This window comes from Galendromus occidentalis, unplaced genomic scaffold (assembly GCF_000255335.2).
Source record: "Galendromus occidentalis unplaced genomic scaffold, Mocc_1.1 scf7180000077504, whole genome shotgun sequence".
NCBI classification, from domain to species: domain Eukaryota; kingdom Metazoa; phylum Arthropoda; class Arachnida; order Mesostigmata; family Phytoseiidae; genus Galendromus; species Galendromus occidentalis.
The window spans coordinates 1-22,423 of record NW_003805492.1 but is presented as its reverse complement, the minus strand read 5'-3'; the positions used below and the strand labels follow the sequence as shown (position 1 = coordinate 22,423).

The 22,423-nt window shown below is 49.0% G+C and overlaps 2 protein-coding genes and 1 pseudogene across 2 annotated transcripts; 1 reads left to right on the top strand and 2 right to left on the bottom strand.

Annotated features, from left to right (window-relative positions):
• Window positions 1-4,960: 4,960 nt before the first annotated feature.
• LOC100906423 (uncharacterized) lies at window positions 4,961-10,051 on the bottom strand (annotated as a pseudogene).
• A 1,697-nt stretch (window positions 10,052-11,748) lies between these two features.
• On the top strand, window positions 11,749-13,047 carry LOC100906278 (elongation of very long chain fatty acids protein 7-like). The gene is made up of 2 exons (XM_003746827.2): window positions 11,749-12,661; window positions 12,847-13,047. The coding sequence occupies exons 1-2, from the start codon at window positions 12,065-12,067 to the stop codon at window positions 13,045-13,047; spliced, it is 798 nt and encodes a 265-aa protein (XP_003746875.1). The 5' UTR covers window positions 11,749-12,064.
• Window positions 13,048-18,242: 5,195 nt separating this feature from the next.
• Window positions 18,243-21,332, bottom strand: LOC100906133 (uncharacterized). Its single transcript, XM_029112457.1, has 6 exons — window positions 21,284-21,332; window positions 20,834-21,033; window positions 20,070-20,725; window positions 19,715-19,988; window positions 19,196-19,575; window positions 18,243-19,042 (listed from the first exon to the last, which is right to left on the bottom strand). Exons 1-6 carry the CDS (start codon window positions 21,330-21,332, stop codon window positions 18,751-18,753), a joined length of 1,851 nt encoding a protein of 616 aa, XP_028968290.1. The 3' UTR covers window positions 18,243-18,750.
• Between the last annotated feature and the right edge of the window lie 1,091 nt (window positions 21,333-22,423).

Genomic DNA, 22,423 nt, shown 5'->3' with positions numbered 1-22,423 from the left:
ATCATGATTTGCGTCCACCGTCTAGCCGCAGTTACCACAGCGCGCGAGTCTGAACGAGTCTCCCGATGCTTACGAATACGTGGGGCGAGCTAGACACGCGAATCTCGAGATACTAGAATCTAGCCGCACTCCCTCGGCATGCGGAACTGTCACGCTGCTCGAATCGCTTGAAGAACATTCTCGTTGCATCATAATTGAAGTTATTGCCTTTTTTCCTCCTTGTCGTCAAGCGATTCCCAGTTTTGCTCATGCCACTGCTGAGCGATCTAGTTAGCTGGCAAGCAAGCAAGCTCGAAAGCAAGCGTCTTATTGTGTCCTCGCAACGAGCCGAGGATTCAGGAGATTGGGAACGGCACGTTCTCCTCCATCGTACCTTCCTTTGGATATTAAATATCTCGGTATAGCGAGCGAGCAACGTCGATTATGACGATACAGCGGAGGAGGAGGAGAGGAACGCAAGCGTGCAGACAGGAAGGCAAGCGGGCAGGCAGGCAATTTCGAGCGGTTTCCGCATGCTTCAAGTCACCGATGATATTCATGGCTTCTCAGCCGTAGCTTCTCGAATCTCCAAGACCAACAAGCGGTGGGAGGGGCACTCGCTCGAACTCGAATCTCCGAAACCGCGGCTCTCACCGAATTCCTGAGGAGCGATCAAGGCAACGATCCGCCACCGGTGTCGTCTCGTTGTTCGGATCCACCTTTCGAGCAATCTACTTGGGAATTTCGACTGAGGGACGTCGAACGCCAAGAATTCCGAGGTGAAGGCTTGGAGTGATTCCTCCACATACTAGAGAAGAACCAGATATGCGCACCTCACCCGGTTCCCGACAAGCATCCGTTTCCGTCAGATGGTCCGACCCAGCCGCGGGATTTCCCGCCGTGGTAGTGCAGAAGTTCCGATATTTCGAAGACCAAATAGTGCCTCCTTCTCCTTCTTCTCCGAGCTCTGGAACCATCGGCGCGTCCAGCAGCGCCGATCCGGGATCAACCGCAGCGGGTAAGCCTGAAAAAGTTCTATTGGTCTATTCAAAACGAAGTTATGTCGGTCCGTTCGACGATGCTCTGGTTTGGTCAGGCTAGCCGGGCGCCTACAGAGCGTGGAGCTGTGGAATCCAGCGGCGCGGTGAATCCATCAGAAAGGAAGAGAGCCACATTTAGACAAGGGTCTCCACGAATTTCCATTTTTATGAGGAGGCAAACGCTGCGGATGGAGATTGATGTCCTTCACGGTCATCACAAGTCGTCGACCAAGGAACGCTTCTCCTCTCCCCGTGATGCCGCTAGCTCGTGATCCCCGACGGCGCGAGTCTTCTTCTCGTATCGAAAAAGAGAGTCATGATCGTTACTCCGGGTTCTCCCTCATCTTTGCGCCGCTGGATGCACTCCAGCCTTCCCAAACATCAGTTCCATAGTGCAGTCTCACGAACGATTTGCTTGCCATAGGAGCTTCCCGGCTCGGAGTGAAACTTGTTCCCACTTCGATTGCGATATCACCTCCCTATACTGTGGGTCTCTTCCTCTTCCTGCTTGGCGAGCAATGGAGCTCCGGCTCTGTGAGCCAAGGTGAGGGCCAGCCAAACACCTAACGCAAATTCATGCCGCATGCATGCGGTGATTGATGGGGTTCCCCAATGGATGGGGCAATGGATGGGAATACGGGTCCATGTTCACATGCACCGGGAAGCCTAACTCGACATCTCGAAAGACTGGTTGCATGGATAGCGCGTGCCTCACTCTGGTCGCTGAATGTAAGCTAGATTCCGCGGGCTCGTCCATAAGTGACGTGAGTGTCCATAAGTCCAAACGTGAAGGAGTCGTCGTAACCCGACCGGGAGCGATCTCGGAAAGATTTGGCACAAACTTAGAGCCCGGAGCGCTTTCCCCCGTGCCCCTTGCGTCTCAAGAGCAAATTAGCGGATCGAGAGACATGAGCCCGCGAAAACGATCCCTCTCGTACTCTGGGAAATATGAACATTCGCCATCATATGGTCGCGGCGACTATGCGACGATGTCCATGCTCGTTCAGTCAGACAGAAGTACAGTGTTTTCTCTTACAAGGAATTTCCCGTACCGAAAACACGATTTTCCCTATTCCTTACATCAGTTGAGTTGAGATATGTTCTGACCAAGAATACGAAAATCTAAATATAAATGTAGAGTGTATGCCCAGTAGCTTCACCGACCGATTAGAGGAGATGCGTGGGTTTGAGTCCGAAAGTCGGCGATCGGAACCGTGTTGTCGTGCTTGATTCCATAGGAAAAGGGAGTCAGATAGATCAAGAATGCCTATGACTCCATTCCCCGGCTCGAAAGCCTATGCCCCACGTGGACATGCGCGGCTTCTCGGGGACAAAGCTACCCTCTCTTCTCGTATGACTTCCCTCACATAATAACGATCATCATCTGATTGGTTCAACCTTTCTGCGGCGTCAACCCGCTGGGCGACCATTCATATGCGGTATCATTTTTTCCGACGTGAGTAGAAGAACACTGTTCAGGGCCTTCCATTCAAAGCCGTGATAGCAAATTCGTGTTCCGGTTCGGATTTTCGGCCATATCGTCCTCATCGTTTCTGATGCACTTCAATACTCGCCACATTCATCCACTCAATGGATTCATTCCGTTTTCGCTGCCCCTATCCGAGGGGACACGAACGCGCTGGTTCCTATGCTACCCCTCTGGTTTTCTTCTCGAACATACTGCTCGTGAAAACGGACAGTATATCGGGAATATCCGAGTTCCAGCGACACGGTCCTCTGGCTTATCGACTCAAGCGCATATCGGCCTCAAATGAATGGTATCGTTCAAATCGGGCTCTGAACAACCTGATCCGGATTATCCTAATGGACCCCTGGGAGCCCCCCCCCCTTGGGTACGCTACTGATCTTCTCTTGCGGCCTTATGATATCTAAATCGACAGGGATTTAAGGTTCCTGTAACCTGTGACTCCGTATGATCACCGCGAACTTCAAATCGTGTTGGAATCAGACCGATTTGGCGGATAAGAACCGGTCGCGATCTCCGAAAGTGGGGAACAAGGATCACCGTCGGCTCATGATATTGGTGGTCATCTGCAATTACTGCTATCTGACTTCAGGCTGTTGTTCATGGTGCTATTTGATCTGATATCTTCTCCAGCGATCTTCATATATCAATGATCACTCCAATTTCACGAGCGCCGATAAATATCCTCTATATTTTCGTTTACAACACATATTCATTGATCCTTATTATCAATCGACGTTATCTTATAAAGAGCTCATTTTCGCCGATGGCATATGTCGGTCGGACAGTTTATTCCGTTGTATAGGCCACAACAACCTCCATATCAAGTAGTGTCCTCGACAGCCTGTGTGGTCCTTCACAGCTGATCAAATCTTCTGCTGACCGACAAATGTAGCAGTCACCGCAAAAACCAATGAGGGTTCTCACATGTCTCTCAAAGTTCGTCACATTGACGGTTCGTCACCGTCTCCCTTCCCGGGAGACGATGATGATCGTCAGATTCCTAGCAATCGAATCTGCATCGTCGTGACCTTCCGTGATGTGCTCCACTGTTCTCGCGCCTCCTCTTTGCTCGTGCGCGACGATGACAGGAACGGTTGTGATTGATATGATCGTATTGTGGTTCTGAATCGCCTCTGCTTTTTACATTGCGTCCCATGTCTGCTCTCTGTCGCTCCAAAGATGTAGGATCACTGGTGTCCCATACGGCTTTAGCGTGATATGATCAGGTTTTTGTCGGGTCCGCAAATACAATGGGGCTTCTTGATTCCTCCTTGATGTTCGGCCTCGGTCGTCGGGGATATCCGCGCTCCCATGGCTCTCAGCTGAGCCGAGGACATAGTCTTGTGAATCCATGGATGGTATCATCGTGATTTAAGCGTCGATTCGGCTGCTGATATCTTTCGGTCCTTTGACTGATGTGTCATCCTGTTTGTTGTTAGAATTCAATCGCGGTGTATGGATGCGGGTCGTATTTATATGCTGGTTGTTTCGGCTGATTGTATGAGAGACTCTGTTCTGCTAATCCTTCACGGCTGATCTTTGAGTACCTCAAAATCGATCATCGAACATTTCCGGGCAATGAGGATACATTCTATACTTGAAACTGTATTATGTATCCTATTGATATTCTCAAAGAACACGGCCGATTCGTATCGATGAGCGATCTATCAGTGAACGTGATTGGTGATCGCTGAAACGACGAAATCGTATGATATCCAAGTCGACAGCGATCTCGGGCTCTTGGGACCTGTGTCTCCATATATAAACCGTGAAATTTCAAATCGGACCGAAATCGAACCGATTCGGCGGATAAAAACCGGTCGCGATCTCCGAACGAGGTGGACAGGGAACTCACTCGAATTGACGCGGTCTTTATGACATGAATACTATACTACGCTGGGAGACCCTATGTCTGGTTTCACTGAATATTTATTCAAGACTCATAGTTATATATGACTCCGAGAGCGGTCTGATGTAATTGACGCCAATTCGGGTCACCTTTCAATGAAAAAATTATGCCATGTTTTACATGTATGTAACGATGGAGTCGATGATTGTGTGGAATGGGAATGGTCACCGTGAAATATATGTTGAATGTATCGATTGGTAGCGGTCTGGATGATCCATCATAATTCCAATCGACGCTGTCTCTTGAGTAGATGGTGAGGAGCTTCTTTATGGGATTATTGTTTCTTGTTCCCCAGGCTAGGAGGTCATGGCACAACTGAACAGCATGGACTCGCCGGCTGGAGACACGCATCACGATATGGTGATGACAACTCATATTGAATGTGGAATCTTTCTATGTTCCGTCCGTGTAGAGAGAATCACTAGCGAATATCTCCAATCAGTGTTTCGTTATCGTTATTCTCGATGGTTATATATTTGGTGTCTCTACTGCGACCTCATCGAATCATTCACCAATGGTGTGCGTAATTATCCGCTATCGGCGTCACCCGTCCGTTTCATAGTCCTGGTCGATTGCTGAGACCTTGTTGAATACGGGACAATGATAGGTGAAGTACGAGACATACGTTTTCGTTGAAACTCGTATTATGCGTGCGAACGTCAGGTCCAAACATGTACCCCCCAGCGTCGTCCTCTCTTTGATTTTATTTCGTTGATGTAGCTTGAATCTCTTCTCCAAGAATTTGGCGAGTCTCATTCGGTCGTGATCCGATGTGTTGAAGTCCCCCATCATCACCATCGCTTCTTCACAATTTCCATCGGGGTCGTATGTACTGTATCCACGAAGGTTCGTTTTAATGAATTCTTTCAAGTCCTCAAATTTTGTTCGTTGATGGATGTAAAGAGCAACGACAACAAATGTGATACCCCCGTCCGATATAATCTTCGTGACTGCAATATCCCCTGAATGCTCACCGCAAGCTGGCGGATTGATAATGATATTGTCTGGCGAATTCGCTCCTTGCGTGATAAATTTTAGCGGTGCGTCGTTAAGGCGATACACAGCGACGCCCCCTGATCTGCCTCCACATGGTGAATTGAGCTCTCTGGTGAAGTTGTCAATGACTACATGATCGGATGATTGGTGAATCCATGTTTCTGTCGTCACAATTATGTCCGCCCTTGATATGAGTGTGTCTATTGAGACATCTTCCGCATGGACAGCTAGACTTTGCACGTTGACGTTGACGATTATTATTTCAGGAGCGTGAGCACCGGTTTGCTTGACGAATTCGGTGATATCCGATGTAATCGTTTGCAATTTGTGCGTTGCCAGACGTTGATATTCATTTTGAATTTCTTTTATGGTTGGTGTGTTCGCTTCTCTGACGTGATAAAACGTGGAATCATCATCAATGTTTGTCGAAAACAGACCATCTATGCTGGTGACTCTGCTCAGGGCAACATAGACGAGCTGTTGCTGATGACTCTCGTGGTATTCGTAGACAATCTGGTGGAATGTTCCGCCCTGCGATTTATGTATGGTCAGAGCGCACGCTGGTTGTGGTGGGAACTGAAGACGTCGGCATTGGATCCTCGAGGTAATTTTGATGTTCGCGGATCTCATATAATCGGGACCCATCGCTCGTTCAATACATCTTGTTTTTGTCGTACGTGCGCTCTCGTTTTCTGCCGTTCTTGTCGACCAATGAATTCCGAATCGAAATCCATCCACAGGCAAACGGTTTCATTCGTGGCTTTTGATGTCGGGTAATGTTCGATGAATTGCAATATGCCAATCGCCCCATTCACAAGACCATCCTCTACGTCGATATTCGCGGTCACGATGTAGGGGTATCCTCCCGTAAGTACTAAGCAGTAAGGAAGATGCCCGCTGTCTGCATCCTAAGAATCTTGCCGACAGCGTCAATTCTCTCCTTTTCTGATTTATATCCTGTGTATGTATCCCGAGCTATGAATCGTTCAGTGGTTTCATTAGTTGGAATCGCTGATAAGTTGTGTTTTTCAACATCGGCGACTTTAAAATATAGGCGGGTCACTGTGGTTGGCAAATTATCATTACACCACTGTCGAGTACGGAATCGTGATTGTAGTAAACTTGCTTCCTCATCTGTTAATGCATTTCCGGTACCAATCTTGGTGAGCAATGTGGAGAACCGGGTGTCCTTCTGTCTCACCACTTGCACTAAAGGATAGTAATCCAGACTCTGCCATAACAATGCTTTGCCCCCCAATGTGTTCTTGATCGCACTGAATACTGGAGACGCGTTTACGGGCCGCAATTGTTTCAAGTCGCCACATGCGATGAGATCCAAACCACCGAAGTTTCTGTCGAACTCCCCAGTCCTTGCCTGCAATCTCGAATTGACAGCATTGAAGATGTGGGAGCCACACATACTGATCTCATCGATGATCACGCTCTCCACGTTTCTCAGATGATACCGATATGATTGTAAAACTTCATTTGAGAGTTGATGAGTTTGTTTCGACATGGTCAGACGAAATGCCGAATGGACGGTCACGCCGTTGATTCCGACGGCCGCTTTTCCTGTCGTCGCCGTCGATATGTAGGCATTGTTCAGAGAGTTGTGCTGATGAGGATACCGATTATATGTTTCCATGAGCGCTTTCAAAGTGAATGTTTTCCCGCAGCCGGCGGGTCCTGTCAAGAAAATCTGGATCGGATCTCGTTCTGGTTCATGAAGCCGTTGTATCACTTCCAGAATTAATTCTCGTTGTTCAGCGTTTGTTGATCGAATCAGGGCGCAATAGTCCACTTTGCTGAGTACATTACTCCTCGGTCGGACAGCGCTCACGGATGATGTATTGTAGTATTCCTTGTTCTCGAGTTTCATACACTCCAAGGAATTTATCACGATCGATAATATCAAGCAGCTCGTTCCGAGAGGGTATGTGTAGGGTGACCATCTCCCTGTTGTAATTATGCAGATCCACCTCGTCGTAATTCCGATACCGTAATATTTTACATTGCTAACGGCGTCTGTAACCCAGGTTGAGATCTTCCCCGTCATCGACATACGGATTTCCATTCTCTTCAGTCATGTGTTCGTCATTCTCATATGCTGATTTCCTTTTAGGTTCATACCATGCGACGAACTGAGCTAAAGTGATAGTTTCCATTGCGATGTCCCGTTCCTCATACTTTTCAATCATTGATTTGCTCCAGATAGATTTCTGGTCCCCGGTAAATTCTCGTCCTCCATAGTTGATTTGCGTTTACGGGCTTTTAACCGCTCGTGGGGTGGCATCGTTGGAATGGCTACAATGTTTCGGGACGTCCAACTCATGGGTTGACGTAACAGGTACCATGCTGCCTCTTGAGCACACATCTCGACGTTATTCAGAACTTTCAATCCCACCTTCCACATGAGTTGAGCCTGATCGTATTCAGGAATTTCTTCATGGATCTTCAGTAGATGCCAGTGTAAATTACTGATTCCTCGGTCAGACTTATTGACATAGTCATCGACGTAAGCAGCACAAGAAAACGAATCGAGGATCATTTGCAAGTCCATGTTCGAATTCAAGACCGATGATATCCAGGGATTGAAAGTGTTGACATATATCTGAGACATATTTCTCTTGAACAGAACCGTGGCTCGTTTGAGACTCGATCGAATCATATCCATGTATGTCAAATAATCGCAATGGATATCATCCAGGAACGCATCAATCGTGTCATATGCCTTCGTCTCTAGCAGATTCCGTGCCTCCGATACTTGCAGCTTGAATCGTTTTCTTCGGTCGTCGTTCTTACATAGTGGTAAGAGTATTGTGGTTCGACGAATTGGCCAATATGGTATATTGAATCGGCATAGCTGTTCCCCTCTTTTGGTACAAGTGAAGGTGTGCGCATGGGTTTGATTATTTATCATCTCGGGGTCGATCAGATCGTTTCGGTCAACACTACACAAGTTTGTCAGCATCTGAATTGTACGAGGCATGTCTTCGCCTAATTCTTCCGCCGGGTCGTTCTCGAGCCATAGTAGGATATGTGCATGCGGACTCCCTCGATGTTGGAACTCGATCCGTAAGAAGAAGTCCAAACCCGATGGCCCGTGAATGGATTATGAGATTTCTTCGACGTCAGCATGGACATCAGAACCAGCACTAACTTGTGGAAGTAAATAGTGCATGTGACGGGTTCCTCAGCAATTAGATACGCTCGTTTGTATTTTTCGAGTTTTTCCAAAATCTCATCCACTTCGATGTCAATTTCGTTGGTTTTGAAGTCATCTGATTGGCGATAGAGCGATCGAAGAAGATGCGGCCACCGAATCTCAATAGCGCTCAATGTCATGAATGCGGTTGGTTTTCCGAGTTGCCGCATCATGGCAAACAGGTCTTTTTTCCGCGATGACCAATATTGTGCGGAATTCGGGATAGTTTTCAAAAATGCTTGATTAGTATCAATCAACCGCTCCACGAGTTCACGGTCTTCGATCATGCTGCGCGTAATGGTCGACGTACATCGCAGGCAACGAAACATATTCTGTATGCCATCCCGAACACGTAGACGAAGAATCTTCATAGCCATGTACAATACATGCTGCGGGGTTGCACCTCGGCGGTCCGTTCTGCGAATCTCAGACATACACATCGTATATGCAGTCGAGCGAACGCTATCACCATCGCTATAATTTATCTGTCGACCACAGCCCAAGTATATAGCAGGGAATGAGAGCTCTTCGGCATATGTATCGTAAATGATACACTCAGGCCTGCGATGTTGTCCGAGCGCGATGTCCAAACAATGCTCTTCGTTCCACATCATTAAGTGTTGCCGTGAATTCAATAATTCGGATTCCGATGCGTCGTGAACATCGAGTGTCTCAATGACATCCTCGACCCCCACAGTCTTGCCCGGACCTTCGATTGAACTTTTGAAGACAGTCCGATCGATCTTTATGTCGTATAATTTGTATAATGGTTGCACGATAAGATACCGAAACCAGGGTTCAATCGATGATTTTCTTACGTACCCACTTAAATAAGTGGATTTGTGAATGATGTTCTTTTTCAAGTTGACATTGAAAGCATAATCATCATCCAAAGATCGAGGCAAACACTGAATCATCGTATCGACATCAACGGGAACATTAATCACCTGTCCGATAATTCCGTAGGAACCTTCGCGGCGCAGACGCCGTATCTGCATATATGGGATACGTGGTGAAATCAGTCTCTCAGATATCGAATCCAGTTTGGGCAGATTGGTTGGCATCGGAGGATATTCGAAACCGTTGCTCTTGCTCATTGGAGGGATTTTCTTTTCCCGACACACACGATAACAATTGCAACAAAGCTTGAAAGCGCAGGTTGCCTCATCGGGGAATGTCAGGCTCAAAAACGCGGCGATCGGAGCTGTCACCGTCTTGAGATCTCGAACAAACCACAAACGATCACATACGCTACAAGTGTGCCCGAATTCATTCTCTAGGAAGACCCGTCCGAAGTATGCCGATGCCCGTTTCATAACTTGCGCTCGTCGGGGGTTCGGAGCCCTTTCGGGATAGGGCGCATTCTCGCTAAGAGAGAAACCAATCGGTGTCGCTTCGGATGACCCACACGTATTAGCATCAGAATTGACCATATTTGTTTCTCCTGAGGCAATAGCCCGGGCATCTCGTCGGCGCTCCCTATCGAGCGCAACTCTCTCCTTGGAAGTTCTCGGTTTCTTGGCCGGCCGATAAACGGCGCTCATCACACCGCCTTTACGACGTTGTAGTGTTTACCCTTTCGGCCGCATAATGATTGTGGATTTTGAAAGGGGTGAGCAGCGAGAGATATGAAGGATCGTGAAAATGACGAGTACTCCTTCGTTATCGCAACGGGAGATGGTTATCGTCAGCAAGCCGATAAAATTCTGACATGATAAACGTTGATTAACTTGACAGATTTGTTCATTTTCGGAGTAGTTCTTTTTGAGAATACGTTAGTGAGCCTGATGGTGACATACAGATGAAACTCTTCCCAGAGTTTCCCCGCGAAGAATATAGCAGTCGGGAGTCCTCTCATGCTTCTCAGAACGGAAATATCATCATTCGGAAAATAGGGCACGAACCACATGCAGCTCCCTAATACTCATCGATAGATATACTAGACTGGGAATCCCGTGCGCGACGCACAATACAGGAACATCTACCGCCCGGCTGACCAGAAATCGTTCCATAAAAAACGATGTGCATATATGTATATGATCAGGATGGAGAACATACTATTTCCTTCTAAATAAAACGTTCTTCGGAACTTGAGAGGCTAATCCTCGAGTTGCGCAGAGGGACCAAAGACACTAGCTTTGGCTTGTAAGTCGAATCAGCTTTGAAATCCCATGTTCATAGGCTCTGGAGACATATTCATCAAGTAACCGAGGAGATTGTCAGTATGATTGGAGATCGGGACGTAAGGGCTCTTAACTTTCTCGGATTCATTTCAAACTCGAATAGAAGATTGTCCCGTAAATTGTCTGCCGATCCATACAATCCAACAAAAATTCTGTGCACAATTAAGAAAGTTCTCGCCTCTCAAAAGCGGCGTTGAATCGTGACATGAAGGACGAATTTCATTGAACGCGCCCCCAAGTCGAAATTAAAGACGTTTCACGTCAAAAGAAGGGATACGCACGCAGGGATTCCGGGTAGAACAACGGTATTGGACGGTACTTCTTCCTGATGTTGGAGCTCTTTATATACCTTTCCGTCGAGGGAGGAACCTACAAGAGTACCTATCTAAGAGAAGACCTGTGTCTGTCTCAATGATTCTATCTGGGGGTTCTCGTGATTCTGGAGTACAGGGGTTAGAGCGAGTGTACGGGACGGAGGGAGTGGACGGTGTGTTTCAAAGCTCGGCTTCTGATGCGGCCAGGGTCCGAGGTTTCTTCGATTGATCAAATTGAAGCATCGATTGATGCGGGGTTGTATCTAGAAGGGGACTGAGGTTCATCATCTCCACCGTCGTTCATTCAAATCGGTTGGTTTCCGCTAAAACTTCATGCTGAAGTTGCGGCTTAGATTCGGCGAACTCGGAGAGGGCTACAACCCCGCATCAATGGATGTTTCACTCTGATCAAACGACGAAACCTCGGACCCTGGCCGCATCAGCAACCAAGCTTTGATCCACACCGTTCACTCCCTCCGTCTCTCTAACCCCTGTACTCCAGAATCACAAGAACCCCCGAATAGAATCAATTAGATGGACACGGGTCTGCTCTTACATAAGTACTCTTGTAGGTCCCTCTCTCGACCGAAATGTACATAAGGAGCTCCAACCTCCTCAGATTATAGTACCGTCCGATAGTTGTTGTTCTACCCAAAATCCCTGTGTATGTATTCCCTTTTTTCCCGCGAGTCAATCAAGCAACGTTTTCGACTTTTCACGACAGAAGTCGTCTGAGGGTTTTTCGCTTGAAACTCCCCCAGAACTATGCTTTCGATGCCGGGTATTTTTCGACCAGGGGATCGTTGATGATAATGTGCGTGTGTTCAGCCGTGAGTCGATTAACCAGAGGACCGTGTCGCTGGAGCTGTGGTTACGAGGGCAACGTGTTGAGCATACAACGTGACCGTGAGAGGCGGAAAAAAAGCTTAAACCGGAAATCAAGATCGACATGGAGTCGATGCAAACTTACGTTTTTGAGCGTGATCCAAGATTGAAAACATGGGTTGTGGCGCAGCCTCTGTCACTCGTCAGCATCGTTGGACTGTACCTCTATGTCGTGTGTAGTTGGGGGCCGAGATTCATGAGAGACAGGAGACCCTTCTCTCTGACTGGCGTGACCCGCATATACAACCTTCTCCAAATCCTGGCATCGATGGCGTTCGCAGTGAAAATTGCGCATCATTTTTACTTCCGGATGGGTCAACCGTTTTTATGCTCACCTCCAGACCGACGCGAGGACAGCCTTACGCTCGAGCTGCTCGACATAACATTTTATTACTGGTGTCTACGGGTGATCGACTTCCTGGATACCGTGTTCTTCATATTACGCAAAAAACAACGTCAAATTACGTTCCTCCACATTTTTCATCACGTGATGGTTGTATGTGTTTCTTGGGCATCAGCGATATATGGCTTGACGAATCTAGTCATCTTTACGCTGTGTTTGAATTCCTGTGTACACGCCATAATGTACGCATACTACTTCTTGTCAACGCTCGGACCAGCAGTGCAGAAGCATCTCTGGTGGAAAAAACATCTGACCAAGGTAATGATCTTGCTAGCTTGTAGCCACTATAGGGTCTGCACATCCCGTCGAGTGAGACGGCTCTCCGTGTACCGGACGCGGTCGGCACGACGGAGGAGAAATCTCAGCTCGTTGGGCTTCTATTCCTTATTCTTCTAATCAATGTCGTTTGATCGGATAAGGATATTTCTCTTCTGAACTTACAGGTCCAGATAGTCCAGTTCGTGTTGATGATCGCTCACCTCTCGGTCCCAATGTTCCGAAATTGCGGGTACCCATCGTCGATTATCTACACTTGGCAGGCGACTATCGGGGCGATTCTTATACTTTTTCTAAACTTCTACATCCGGAGTTACAGTAATGTTGTTAAACGAAAGGCCGCTGGCTCCTCCCTTAAGGGAAATTGATCGAAGTTACCTACCGACCTGTTAGTGAAACAACGAGTCGAAACGCTCGACCACATTGTATGTTGTTTCTATGCGTATACACATCGGCGGATCGGCTCCAATATACTGTCCGTTTCAACGAGCAGTATGATGCAAAGAGGAATCAATAAAAAGAACTGTGATTTCAGACGTTGTACTCTAGTCCAGAGCTGGCTTTAATCGAAGTGAGTGGTTATCAACTGATACATTATTGGAGCCGTGAAGGCGCTTACGTTCTGAGCTTGAAGAGGAGGATTCAAGATTGCTCCTACCTGCTCGACCATCGACTCAAATTGAATAATTTCCCGTCATGTCGCTCCTGCTCCCCTCTCGGGCAAACAAACGGGTCGCGGGGTCACTGGCGCACAAAACACATTCACGCTCCTCCTTCCGCGAATTTTCGTGATTCTCCGTCGCCTGGCCAGAGACCTCGTCCACAAATAATCGAGTCTTCGGTCGACAACATTCTGACCTATCATCACAGCCAGAAATCCCTCGACGACGGGCCTCGATCGGACCGCGTTCAACACGCATATGTCGAAATTTTCTCTCATCCAGCCGAACATTGGCTTCAAACCACGCACCAATGCACAAGGACACCGCACACTCATCATCAGACGCAGGGGGAAGGGGGAAACCGAATGCTCGAACACAATTCGACGACGTCTAACGTGCTGGGATTCGGCGTCTCATACATCCGCCGGATTTTCTCGAAAATTTTCTCATCGATTTTCGGAGCAGAGCGGCCTGCCAGCAATTCATGTCAGGAATATCGCAATTAATTTCCATCGGATGAATTTTACCATGGCACCAATCAACGCTCCGAAAATTCGGAGGCGCGCTTATTTTGTACTCGAGTGAGTCCGCGACGAGAGGAGATTGAGGCGATTCGAATTGAGAGGAGATCAATTTATTGCTTGCGTGCTCCCGCCTTATGCCGCGACGTATTTGCGGACAACGTCAGGTTCGGTAGTGCCACGAGCAGTGGCTGTCGTCTCCGGTTCGCTGGCCGCTCAGCTTGGTCTCATTCGTGCTTCTGGTCAGCAGGCCGGTCGGCACGGCCGACGACGGTAACTGTTTCAGGTTGCGTGCGAAGGAATGTTAATTGCGACTACTGCATACCTCAGGACCGTCATATCGAAGTGAGATAAATCAAATTACCCCAAATGAGGTTATTCGTTCGTTTGGCTGATCGCCAATCCAGCTGTCTGTCAGTCGTTTGATCCGTCCGTCTTGGTCTCTGTCCGCAGACCGAAAGTTAGTAATAGGTACCCTTTTCTGCCAAGGGTACGAATGACAGACGCGGGAAGGAGCTCGTGGAAGGATGTCATTGCTCGTTTTCAACATCTCCGTCTTCATTCAATGCAGTCACGCGTCTCTGTGGAACACGGAGCTGCGAGAGCCATCGATTCCGGGACGCGGTTCGCTTTTGATTCTTGGAACTTCGCTCAACTCCCCCCGTGCGAGCTCTCTCTCGAGTGATTTTCGGGGAGCTATCAAAGTCTTCGCCGCTGGAACAGCGAACTCCCGAGTTTTCCGGGCCGCTCTTGGAGCGTGTCACCGTCGTGGAGCGTCTTGACATGTCGGAATACTCATTCTATCGAACAATCCGAAAGATCGGAGCCGTAGCGACAGGCGACGTTGATTACGTCCGGAACGGTGCCGGATGTGTCACGGGGGAAGAGATTCGGGAAAAATATGTCGAGAATGGCGCGGAAAGACAAGGGGACTACTAGATGAGCGAGGAGAAAAAGGCTTTCTTCTCGCGAGTATTATCTTTTGGAGATAAATTCGAATCCACGAGTCGTTTCAGGAGAAATATGTCCCATCGCTCTTGCGAGTTCTCTATGCAAGTCGTTGGGGTTCACTTTAGACCGCTTTGTTTGGAGCCGCGGCTTCTCTCTCCGAACGAATCGACGAACCACAGTCAGAGCTTCCACGCATCGGGGTTTGACGTTGAAGTGACAGGAATCGTCTTTTTATTCATTTCCCGCCGCTTTCCTACTTTTGTCCCCGTAAGTCACCCTTTTCAGCTCCGCGAGATATTTCTTCGCCGATTTCCTCCCCTGCTATATCATTCCGTTTTTCCCATTTCCTTTTGATTCTTCCGACCACTGCCCCTTCACTCACTTGTCAGAGCGCGATGACGGAGACACCGTAGGGTAGTTCCCCCGATTTCTCCCTCCCAGCCCCACCGTTCATCTACCTCCGGGCCAGGCCGTAGCCTCACTCTCAGCTCTGCGGTGGCCATTGGCGGTTCTTTCACCTTACGCCCGGCGGACCATCTGCTTCGATCCGCGCGGAACGCCTTGGAAGGCTCTCGCGGGAATCTCCCCGCAGACGGCTTTCTGAACGACGGTCTGTGAACGACGGTCAGAAGGAAGCGTGCAAAATATCACACCCTGATTCCCTCCCGCATGTCCGCTGACGACGCTTCGGCGGGATGTTTCAAAACCCAGATTGGTCGGCATTCGCGATACATTTCGCCTCCAATCCGTGGGATGATATGAGATCCCTGATCTTGGACACAAAATCATCAGCTTGCGCAGACGTTCGTTCGGAGTTTGCCTTCGCGCGCTTCGAGGTCAATTTCGTGATTTTCCTGGAGACAATGCCGTTCGTCTTGCGGAATTGCTTGATCCAACGTAGGCAAACTCGGAACCCTGGAATCTTGCAGCTCCCTAGCCAGCTCTTGGCCTATCCTCTGGATGTCCCGATCATGCTTGATGATTCCGGAATTCATTTTCTGCGAAATCCTCTCCAGCAAGCGTTCTCGAAAGATTCCCATGATATCGGCGCGTTTCATCGTACCATTCTTGATGCGATCGCCCATGGCGAGGACTTTCTGAAGATCACTAGGGCCTTTAATGAAACGATAATTCTTCATCATGCAAGATAATGTACGCGTCCCTTTCTTGCTTGATCTGTAGAACGCAGCCGCATTTCGGATTCTTTGGAGAGAGCCCTCGGTCTGCGGATTCAACAAGATCGAGGCTTTCTTGAGGGATCGTTCCCCTTTTGGATCTTCATCGGTGTAATGATCGTCAGTGGTGTCTTCAGTGCTTGGTTGCGATACTTCGGCGTCAGAATCGAGCACTTCCTCCGCACTCCCAGGGAGGCTTTCCATAGACGAAATTATCCTCCGCACGACTTTGATTTCCTCGCGACTTGCCTCGACCGGGGTGAGTGTGGCCATGAACTCATCCCGCGGAATTCCAGTTTTCTCGGAAAAGTGCGTGATCAATATTGACAGGATTTTCCGAACTGACGCCATGGTTGCTTTCGGACCGGGCAACTTCGTTCTCATCCACGCCTTCCTCGTGTCCTTGCTTCTTCTTCCACATGGCATAGCGAGTAAAGGCTATAACTGGCAGCGCGGCGCATGGATCATCGACGAGGAAGTGACACTGATGAGTGAGGCCCGTCAACGAGCGCTGATTTTCTCCCTCTTATCGCATTATTATTCCGTTAGAGTGGCAACCCCATCAAATTCGTCGAGCGCGACAGTTCCGCAGCTCACATCAATCGATGGGGCAACTTACGTTTCGAATGTAGTTTATCCGATCGTGTGGCGAGGAGTCTATTCGGGTCAGACGGTCCGGCTGGCGCGGGAAACTCGAGGTAATCGGTGTCAGGGGAAAATTGCGCTATACCCCTCCGGAATCAGATGGGACTTGTCGAAGAATCCGCCCTTCCCCACGACCCACGACATTCTACTCCTCGGGCCATGCGCACGTACACACTTCGCAAGTCCATCGCGATCTTGATCAGGGATGACTAGTGTTCCTATATGCATACTCTATGATCGTGTGTGGCTGATCTCCGTCCCGCTCTTGAAGCCTGCCGGCCAGTGTCATCAAAGTGGACTTTCAACTTGATTTCCGTCATAGAACGCTCCATCGTCACCCCGAATAGTCTACAGATGGGTGGTGGAGTCGCTTGCGCGTCTGACTTTTCTTCTGGAGACGTGCTTCAGGGAGATGTGTTCAGGCCACGAGAGTTCACGCGGAAGAGAGCCTGCTTCAATCCCTCTCGCCGTCGAAATTTCCTCACGGATGTCCCCACCGGGAGCGCGAGTCCTCGGCACTGATCCTCTTGGGGGACTGCGAGTCAGTTACCGGAAGAAATACCGAGACTCCGGTGATGCTCGGGACGGGCTGCGTGTAGCAGTTCGGGGATAGGCTGTCACGGAACGACCGAATAATTTGAAAAAATTGGGCCACTGGACTGTGTCTCCATTACTCGACCTTGTCAATAAGAAATACCTTCCGAGTCCTCACCCATTCTAGACTCACGGACGAGCTTTTGCAAGCTGACAGGATTAGTCGGACCTTCGATCCCAATGCACGGCGAATGATCATCGACTTCTGACAAGAAGCACTTCTTCCAATGTCTAGGGAAGACGTTCTACGTATCGATGAGCTCATCCTGCCTCGTCTGCGGCGTTGCGAAATTCTAGGGCACACCACTGCGCGATCATACCATACCACCATACCTCTGATCCGGGAGATCGCAAGGATCGGGCGGTCCCGGTTACGGCCCTTGCATTCTTCTACATTAATAGTGAAATATGGCGCCGAGCATAACGATCTCGGGACTTCCGTCCGGACGTGTTCCCATTCCGATGTGCGGGAGTGAAACGGTAGCATTTGTCTCTTTCGTGGGAGGCATCAAAAAAAAATCAATAAGCGCGGGGAGAAATATGGCACCATTGAGCATCGAACCTGCGCTGTGGGCGATTCCACGGCAGGTTCCGGGCCGGATCGGCCACGGAGGGAGGTAAACGAAGTCATGCATGTTCGAAAGAAACTCGGACGTCACCTGACTGAGATTGTTTCTATTTGGCTCGTATGATTGGAATTCCCGTGATCTTCGAGCTGGACATATTTCGTAGTCTTAATTTGGTCGCGATCATCCGACTTGAATTGTGACCCTTCCCAGTATAGATTGTTCTATCCCCAGCAAATATCTTGCATAATACATTCAATCAAGGACAGCAGGGACGACGTATATGCCTATATCGTGTGTTTCGATTCCCGGAAGAATCATCTGCTCCACAGGGAGAATGCTCCCTCATTTAACCACTCATCTTGCCCCGTAGGTCACAATTTTTCGACCGACTCGACGATATCCCAGGGACTTTGGATGGATGGATGAAAGGATGGTTTATTGACCCTCTCTGATTATATCTCGATCTCACAGTATAAATCAGATGACCCTGGTGCAGGGACGATGTCTCTAGCAGGTCGATTCATGTGATATCCTTCTTCGGTTCCAGTGGTAGTCCTCCTCCGCTCCCCGCTTTTCATCGACACTATCCTTCACCGATCGAGCACAATACTCCGAGGCTTCTGAGTCTGTCCCAAACTTCCGGGGCCTCGCCATCCATCAAAACTTCTATCGATCCGAGGATATCAGAAGGGTCTAGTCATTTTCACGCCGATTCCTGCGCATTTCCGAATCTATGTACAATCACGGTCCTATACACCAGTGTAGACTGACAACTTATCTCGACTCCGACGCATTGCCTCACGCATATGCCGATTGCTCCAACTCCCGCCATGAAGTAATTACGAAAAAATCTTCCCCCTTGCTAAACTATTCGAAAGCTCGAACCGCCGTGAAACCTAGCAGCCCATCTGGGATTGGCGTTCTCATCCGATTCCTCCAATCAGAGACTCAACTTCATAAGGCCACAGTGAAAAAACCTCGTGGAACCGTATCGCCAAGTTCTTCGGCGTCTGGCAGCTTCTGAGCTTCCTCTAGCTGTGGGGTCTCTCCCAGCAGCTCGACGACCGGCGGTGCGGGTTCCAGAGCCAGAAGTGTATTGATCGAGGTTTCAATGTTTCTGAGATTGCGGAGAATTCCCGAAAGTTCTTTTGAAATATCTACACTATCCGTCACCACTGGTGGAGGGGCTATCGCACCCGAGAGCAGCTCGGTGATGAGGAGAGATTGATCGCTTCCCTCAGGATACCTGCAACCGGAGCGTAGATTACAGACACTACTATATACATATAGAGGACTTCCATGACGATTGAGGGAGCTGGGGAAACGGCAGCAGAACCCCCCAATGGATGATAAGAATCGTGGGAATTTTGAATTCCACGAGCGCATTCTCAAATAATACCTCTTGCTCTCGCGTTCCATGAGCGAACCGACTCGGAGCCTGAGCTTTCCAGAGAGTTGCGAGATGGCTTGGATGACGAGTTGATCCAGAGCAGATAAGCCCTGAGGTTCGTCCTTCTCGCCGAGAGATGCCTTCGCCTGTTGGAATGGCTGATGCGATAGCTGCTGAGGTGGCAGCGGCTGCTGCGGCTGCTGTCGGAATGGAGATGCCTGCGGAGAGGGGAGCACCTTCCTGATCACTTGCGGTGACCCTACCGTCCGTCTTTGCAACTGGGGAGAGAAAGCAGCTCGCGATGGACTCGCTGTTCGACTTGAAGGTCTGTTCCCTCCGAAATTCGTTCGCGATGAAGCTGCGGCGGCTGCATGTTGTCTTTCGTTCTCCTGGAATGACCGGGATGTTCATTAGATCCATTCCTTTCGTTGATTCTCCCGCCCCCCTACGCGGAATATGAACATCGCCGTCGTGATGAGGGAAACCATCGACCGAGGATTGATTCGATGCTCCGGTAGGACCACTCACCAGAGCTTGATGTTGCGGACAGGTTTTCTGCTTGAGGAAGGTCTCCTTTCTCAACAGAAGCGGACTCGCCGCTCTCGGATGAGCGTTGAATGAGGCGCTGCGGCTCATTTCACTGTCCTTCAACAGGACATCGTGTCCCTGAGTTGAAGGTTCGAACGTCGACTGACTCAGAGGATCCACTCCGTGTGGATAAGACCGGAGCTCAGGCCTGGATAAATCGTCTGCGTCGTCCTGACCCAGAAGATTGATGTTGCAGGGATCGCTTTCGTTTCGTCTGGGGAAGAAACAATTGGACCGATTAGGCTTACCGGATATCAATCGCGCAGATGATTGAAGGCGACTCGCATACCCTTACCTGCACGTCTTCGGAGAAGCCGAGTTCCTATTCGGGACTCCAGCAACGCTCGAACCGTGCGGTAGATTTTCCGCCCCTGGCCGAGTGCGTTGCTTGGATGAGAGAAGCCTCATCGAGAAGCGACCCCCATCCTGCCTTGAGAAAAGGTTAGGGTTGCTTCCTGTCAGAAGGTGCGACTTCTGGGATGCAACGTTGTCCTGAAGTCCTAAGCGAGCTCTTCTCAAAGCGAAAGCCCGATTGACTTTCATCGATTCTCCTCCTGTGAGATGAGATCCGGACGAATTTGACGACTCGAGGCTAAAGTCCGACCCACCATAGGGTCCTCTTCTGAGCGGGGTTGTCTTCGTCGGGGTTTTGGCAGTGTTTGGCCGCGGGGCTTCCTTGGTCGGGGTCGCGGCCGTAGGGCTCTTGCCCGTCGACGGTCGTGACGCCCCAGAGCTCGAAGGTCTCCGGTTCTGTCGAGCCGAGACCGTTACAGGTTTATTGCGAATACTGGAGGGTTTCGACGGAAGACCACCGGTCGAAGAACCGGAACTGATGGTGGACGAAATCATCGAATCCGACATCATGTTACTCGGAGTCGGTACTGAAGAAGCCAGGAAGGTCGAAGAAGATGTTGTTCGATTGCGTCTCGGCGGAGCCACGATGGGTTGCGTCTGAAATGTCAATATTCCCCTTGAGGGCTTGATCATATTTCGATCACGCGGATCGGGTCTCGGGAATTCTCGATGCTCTCCCGTGCAATGAAAAATATCTCAACTAACCCTTGTGACGGAAACAGCATGCTTGTTCTTGTTCAGGGTTTTGTTTCGAGCGTTGTACTCTTGGAAAGCATCCTCTTCCACACCGAACACCATGTCAATCTTCCTTCTGGCTTCTCGAGTTTGTGGATCGTCGACGGTGTAAGTTCCAGTTTCGCTTCTGTGGTCGTCGTCGTCAGCTGGTGCTTCTCGAGAGTCGTTTTCTGCCCTTGATTTGGAGTAGATCGGATTAATCGCGCGAATCGGAAAATGTTTTTTTCTGGATCTTGGATAAGAGTGTAATATCGTCCCTGCTCCCTGCCGATATTGAGAGAGGGCGCCTTTCGAAAACTGCCGCCACGTTTCTCTCCAGAGATAGGAGAATCTGGCTCTAGCCATTCTGCGTTCTCCAAGAGCGGGATTCACCACGTGAAAATCGATTCTCTGATTTAAGGTAAATGCTCTCATGCTTACGTATCATACCACCGATACTATCGTTGTTAAATCGTTTCAATCGACCCATTAAAATAAATCTCTGATTTAAGTGAGAATCGATCGTGTGATCCTTGAAAGAAGAAAAATATAAATCGATTTTCCGAAAACTGTGAAACTCCAGCCGTGAAAGTCCCAAAAAAATGGAGCAACGAGTGATCATCCACGTGGTTGTGAAGACGACTTCCAAGCAAGAACCTGTGATCTGTTTGGAAACGATCAGAAGACAACTCGAAGACACGCAGTACATTTTCCCCCTCAAGCACCAGAAAGACTCCAGCCATCCTGAGCTGTTCAATCTCCCAGTCGTGAGGAACGCTATCAAAAATCTGACGAAGGTTGGTCAATACAGGAATCTGAGAGTTACATTGAAAGAGCCCTTGCTGCATCAATACTGTGACAGTGACCGCAATTTCGTCTTCGAAAGCTACTATCTCGAGGAAACTACATCCCCGTCGAAAGAAGCGGGAATCGACTTGGGGGAACACTTCAAAAACGATGTGATGGAGATGCTTGGAAAATTGAAACTACAAGATTCTTCGCCAGATCAGAAGCTTAGAACGATTGAGAAGCAGTTCGCGCTAGAGAAATTTAGTGGTAAACAGAAAGCGGTCGACTGGTTGGAAGACTTTAACTCCGAATGCACGAGACACAAGGTTGTGGACGATCAGGAGAAAGTCAAAGCTTTGAAATTGTTTCTAATCGATCGAGCGATTGATTGGTATCAAGCCAACACCATGAAGTTGCCGCGGAACGATTGGTCTCAGTGGTCTAATTCTTTCATAAAAGTGTTCTCTGAGAAAGGTTGGTCCAAGGTGAGGTACGCTTACAATTACAAGCACATATCAGGCTCATTGGTAGAATACGCCTTGAAGAAAGAGCGCTTGATTTTGGAAATAGAAAGCCAAATGACCTCACCATCGAGAATTAGTCTCATTGTTCTCGGACTCCCAATATATATCCAAGACAAATTGGATAGAGAAGTCATCGCTGAAACCGATGAATTGATCAACAAACTGGGCCAGTACGAATCCGACTATAAGAGCGCTTCGACTCGAAATGCGAGTAACCTGAGACCATTCGGAAAGAAAACAACCGACGAAAAGAAGTCAGCGGGAGCGG

What these genes read in the sequence shown, in the direction of transcription:
- LOC100906278 (XM_003746827.2), top strand. Translation starts at nt 12,065, where the DNA reads ATGGAGTCGATGCAAACTTACGTTTTTGAGCGTGATCCAAGATTGAAA. An exon ending in GGAAAAAACATCTGACCAAG is followed by an intron (nt 12,662 to 12,846) that starts GTAATGATCTTG and finishes CTGAACTTACAG; the next exon opens with GTCCAGATAGTCCAGTTCGT.
- LOC100906133 (XM_029112457.1), bottom strand. Translation starts at nt 21,332, where the DNA reads ATGGGTCGATTGAAACGATTTAACAACGATAGTATCGGTGGTATGATA. An exon ending in GCTTCTCCGAAGACGTGCAG is followed by an intron (nt 19,989 to 20,069) that starts GTAAGGGTATGC and finishes TTTCTTCCCCAG; the next exon opens with ACGAAACGAAAGCGATCCCT. An exon ending in GTCCGCAACATCAAGCTCTG is followed by an intron (nt 19,576 to 19,714) that starts GTGAGTGGTCCT and finishes CGGTCATTCCAG; the next exon opens with GAGAACGAAAGACAACATGC.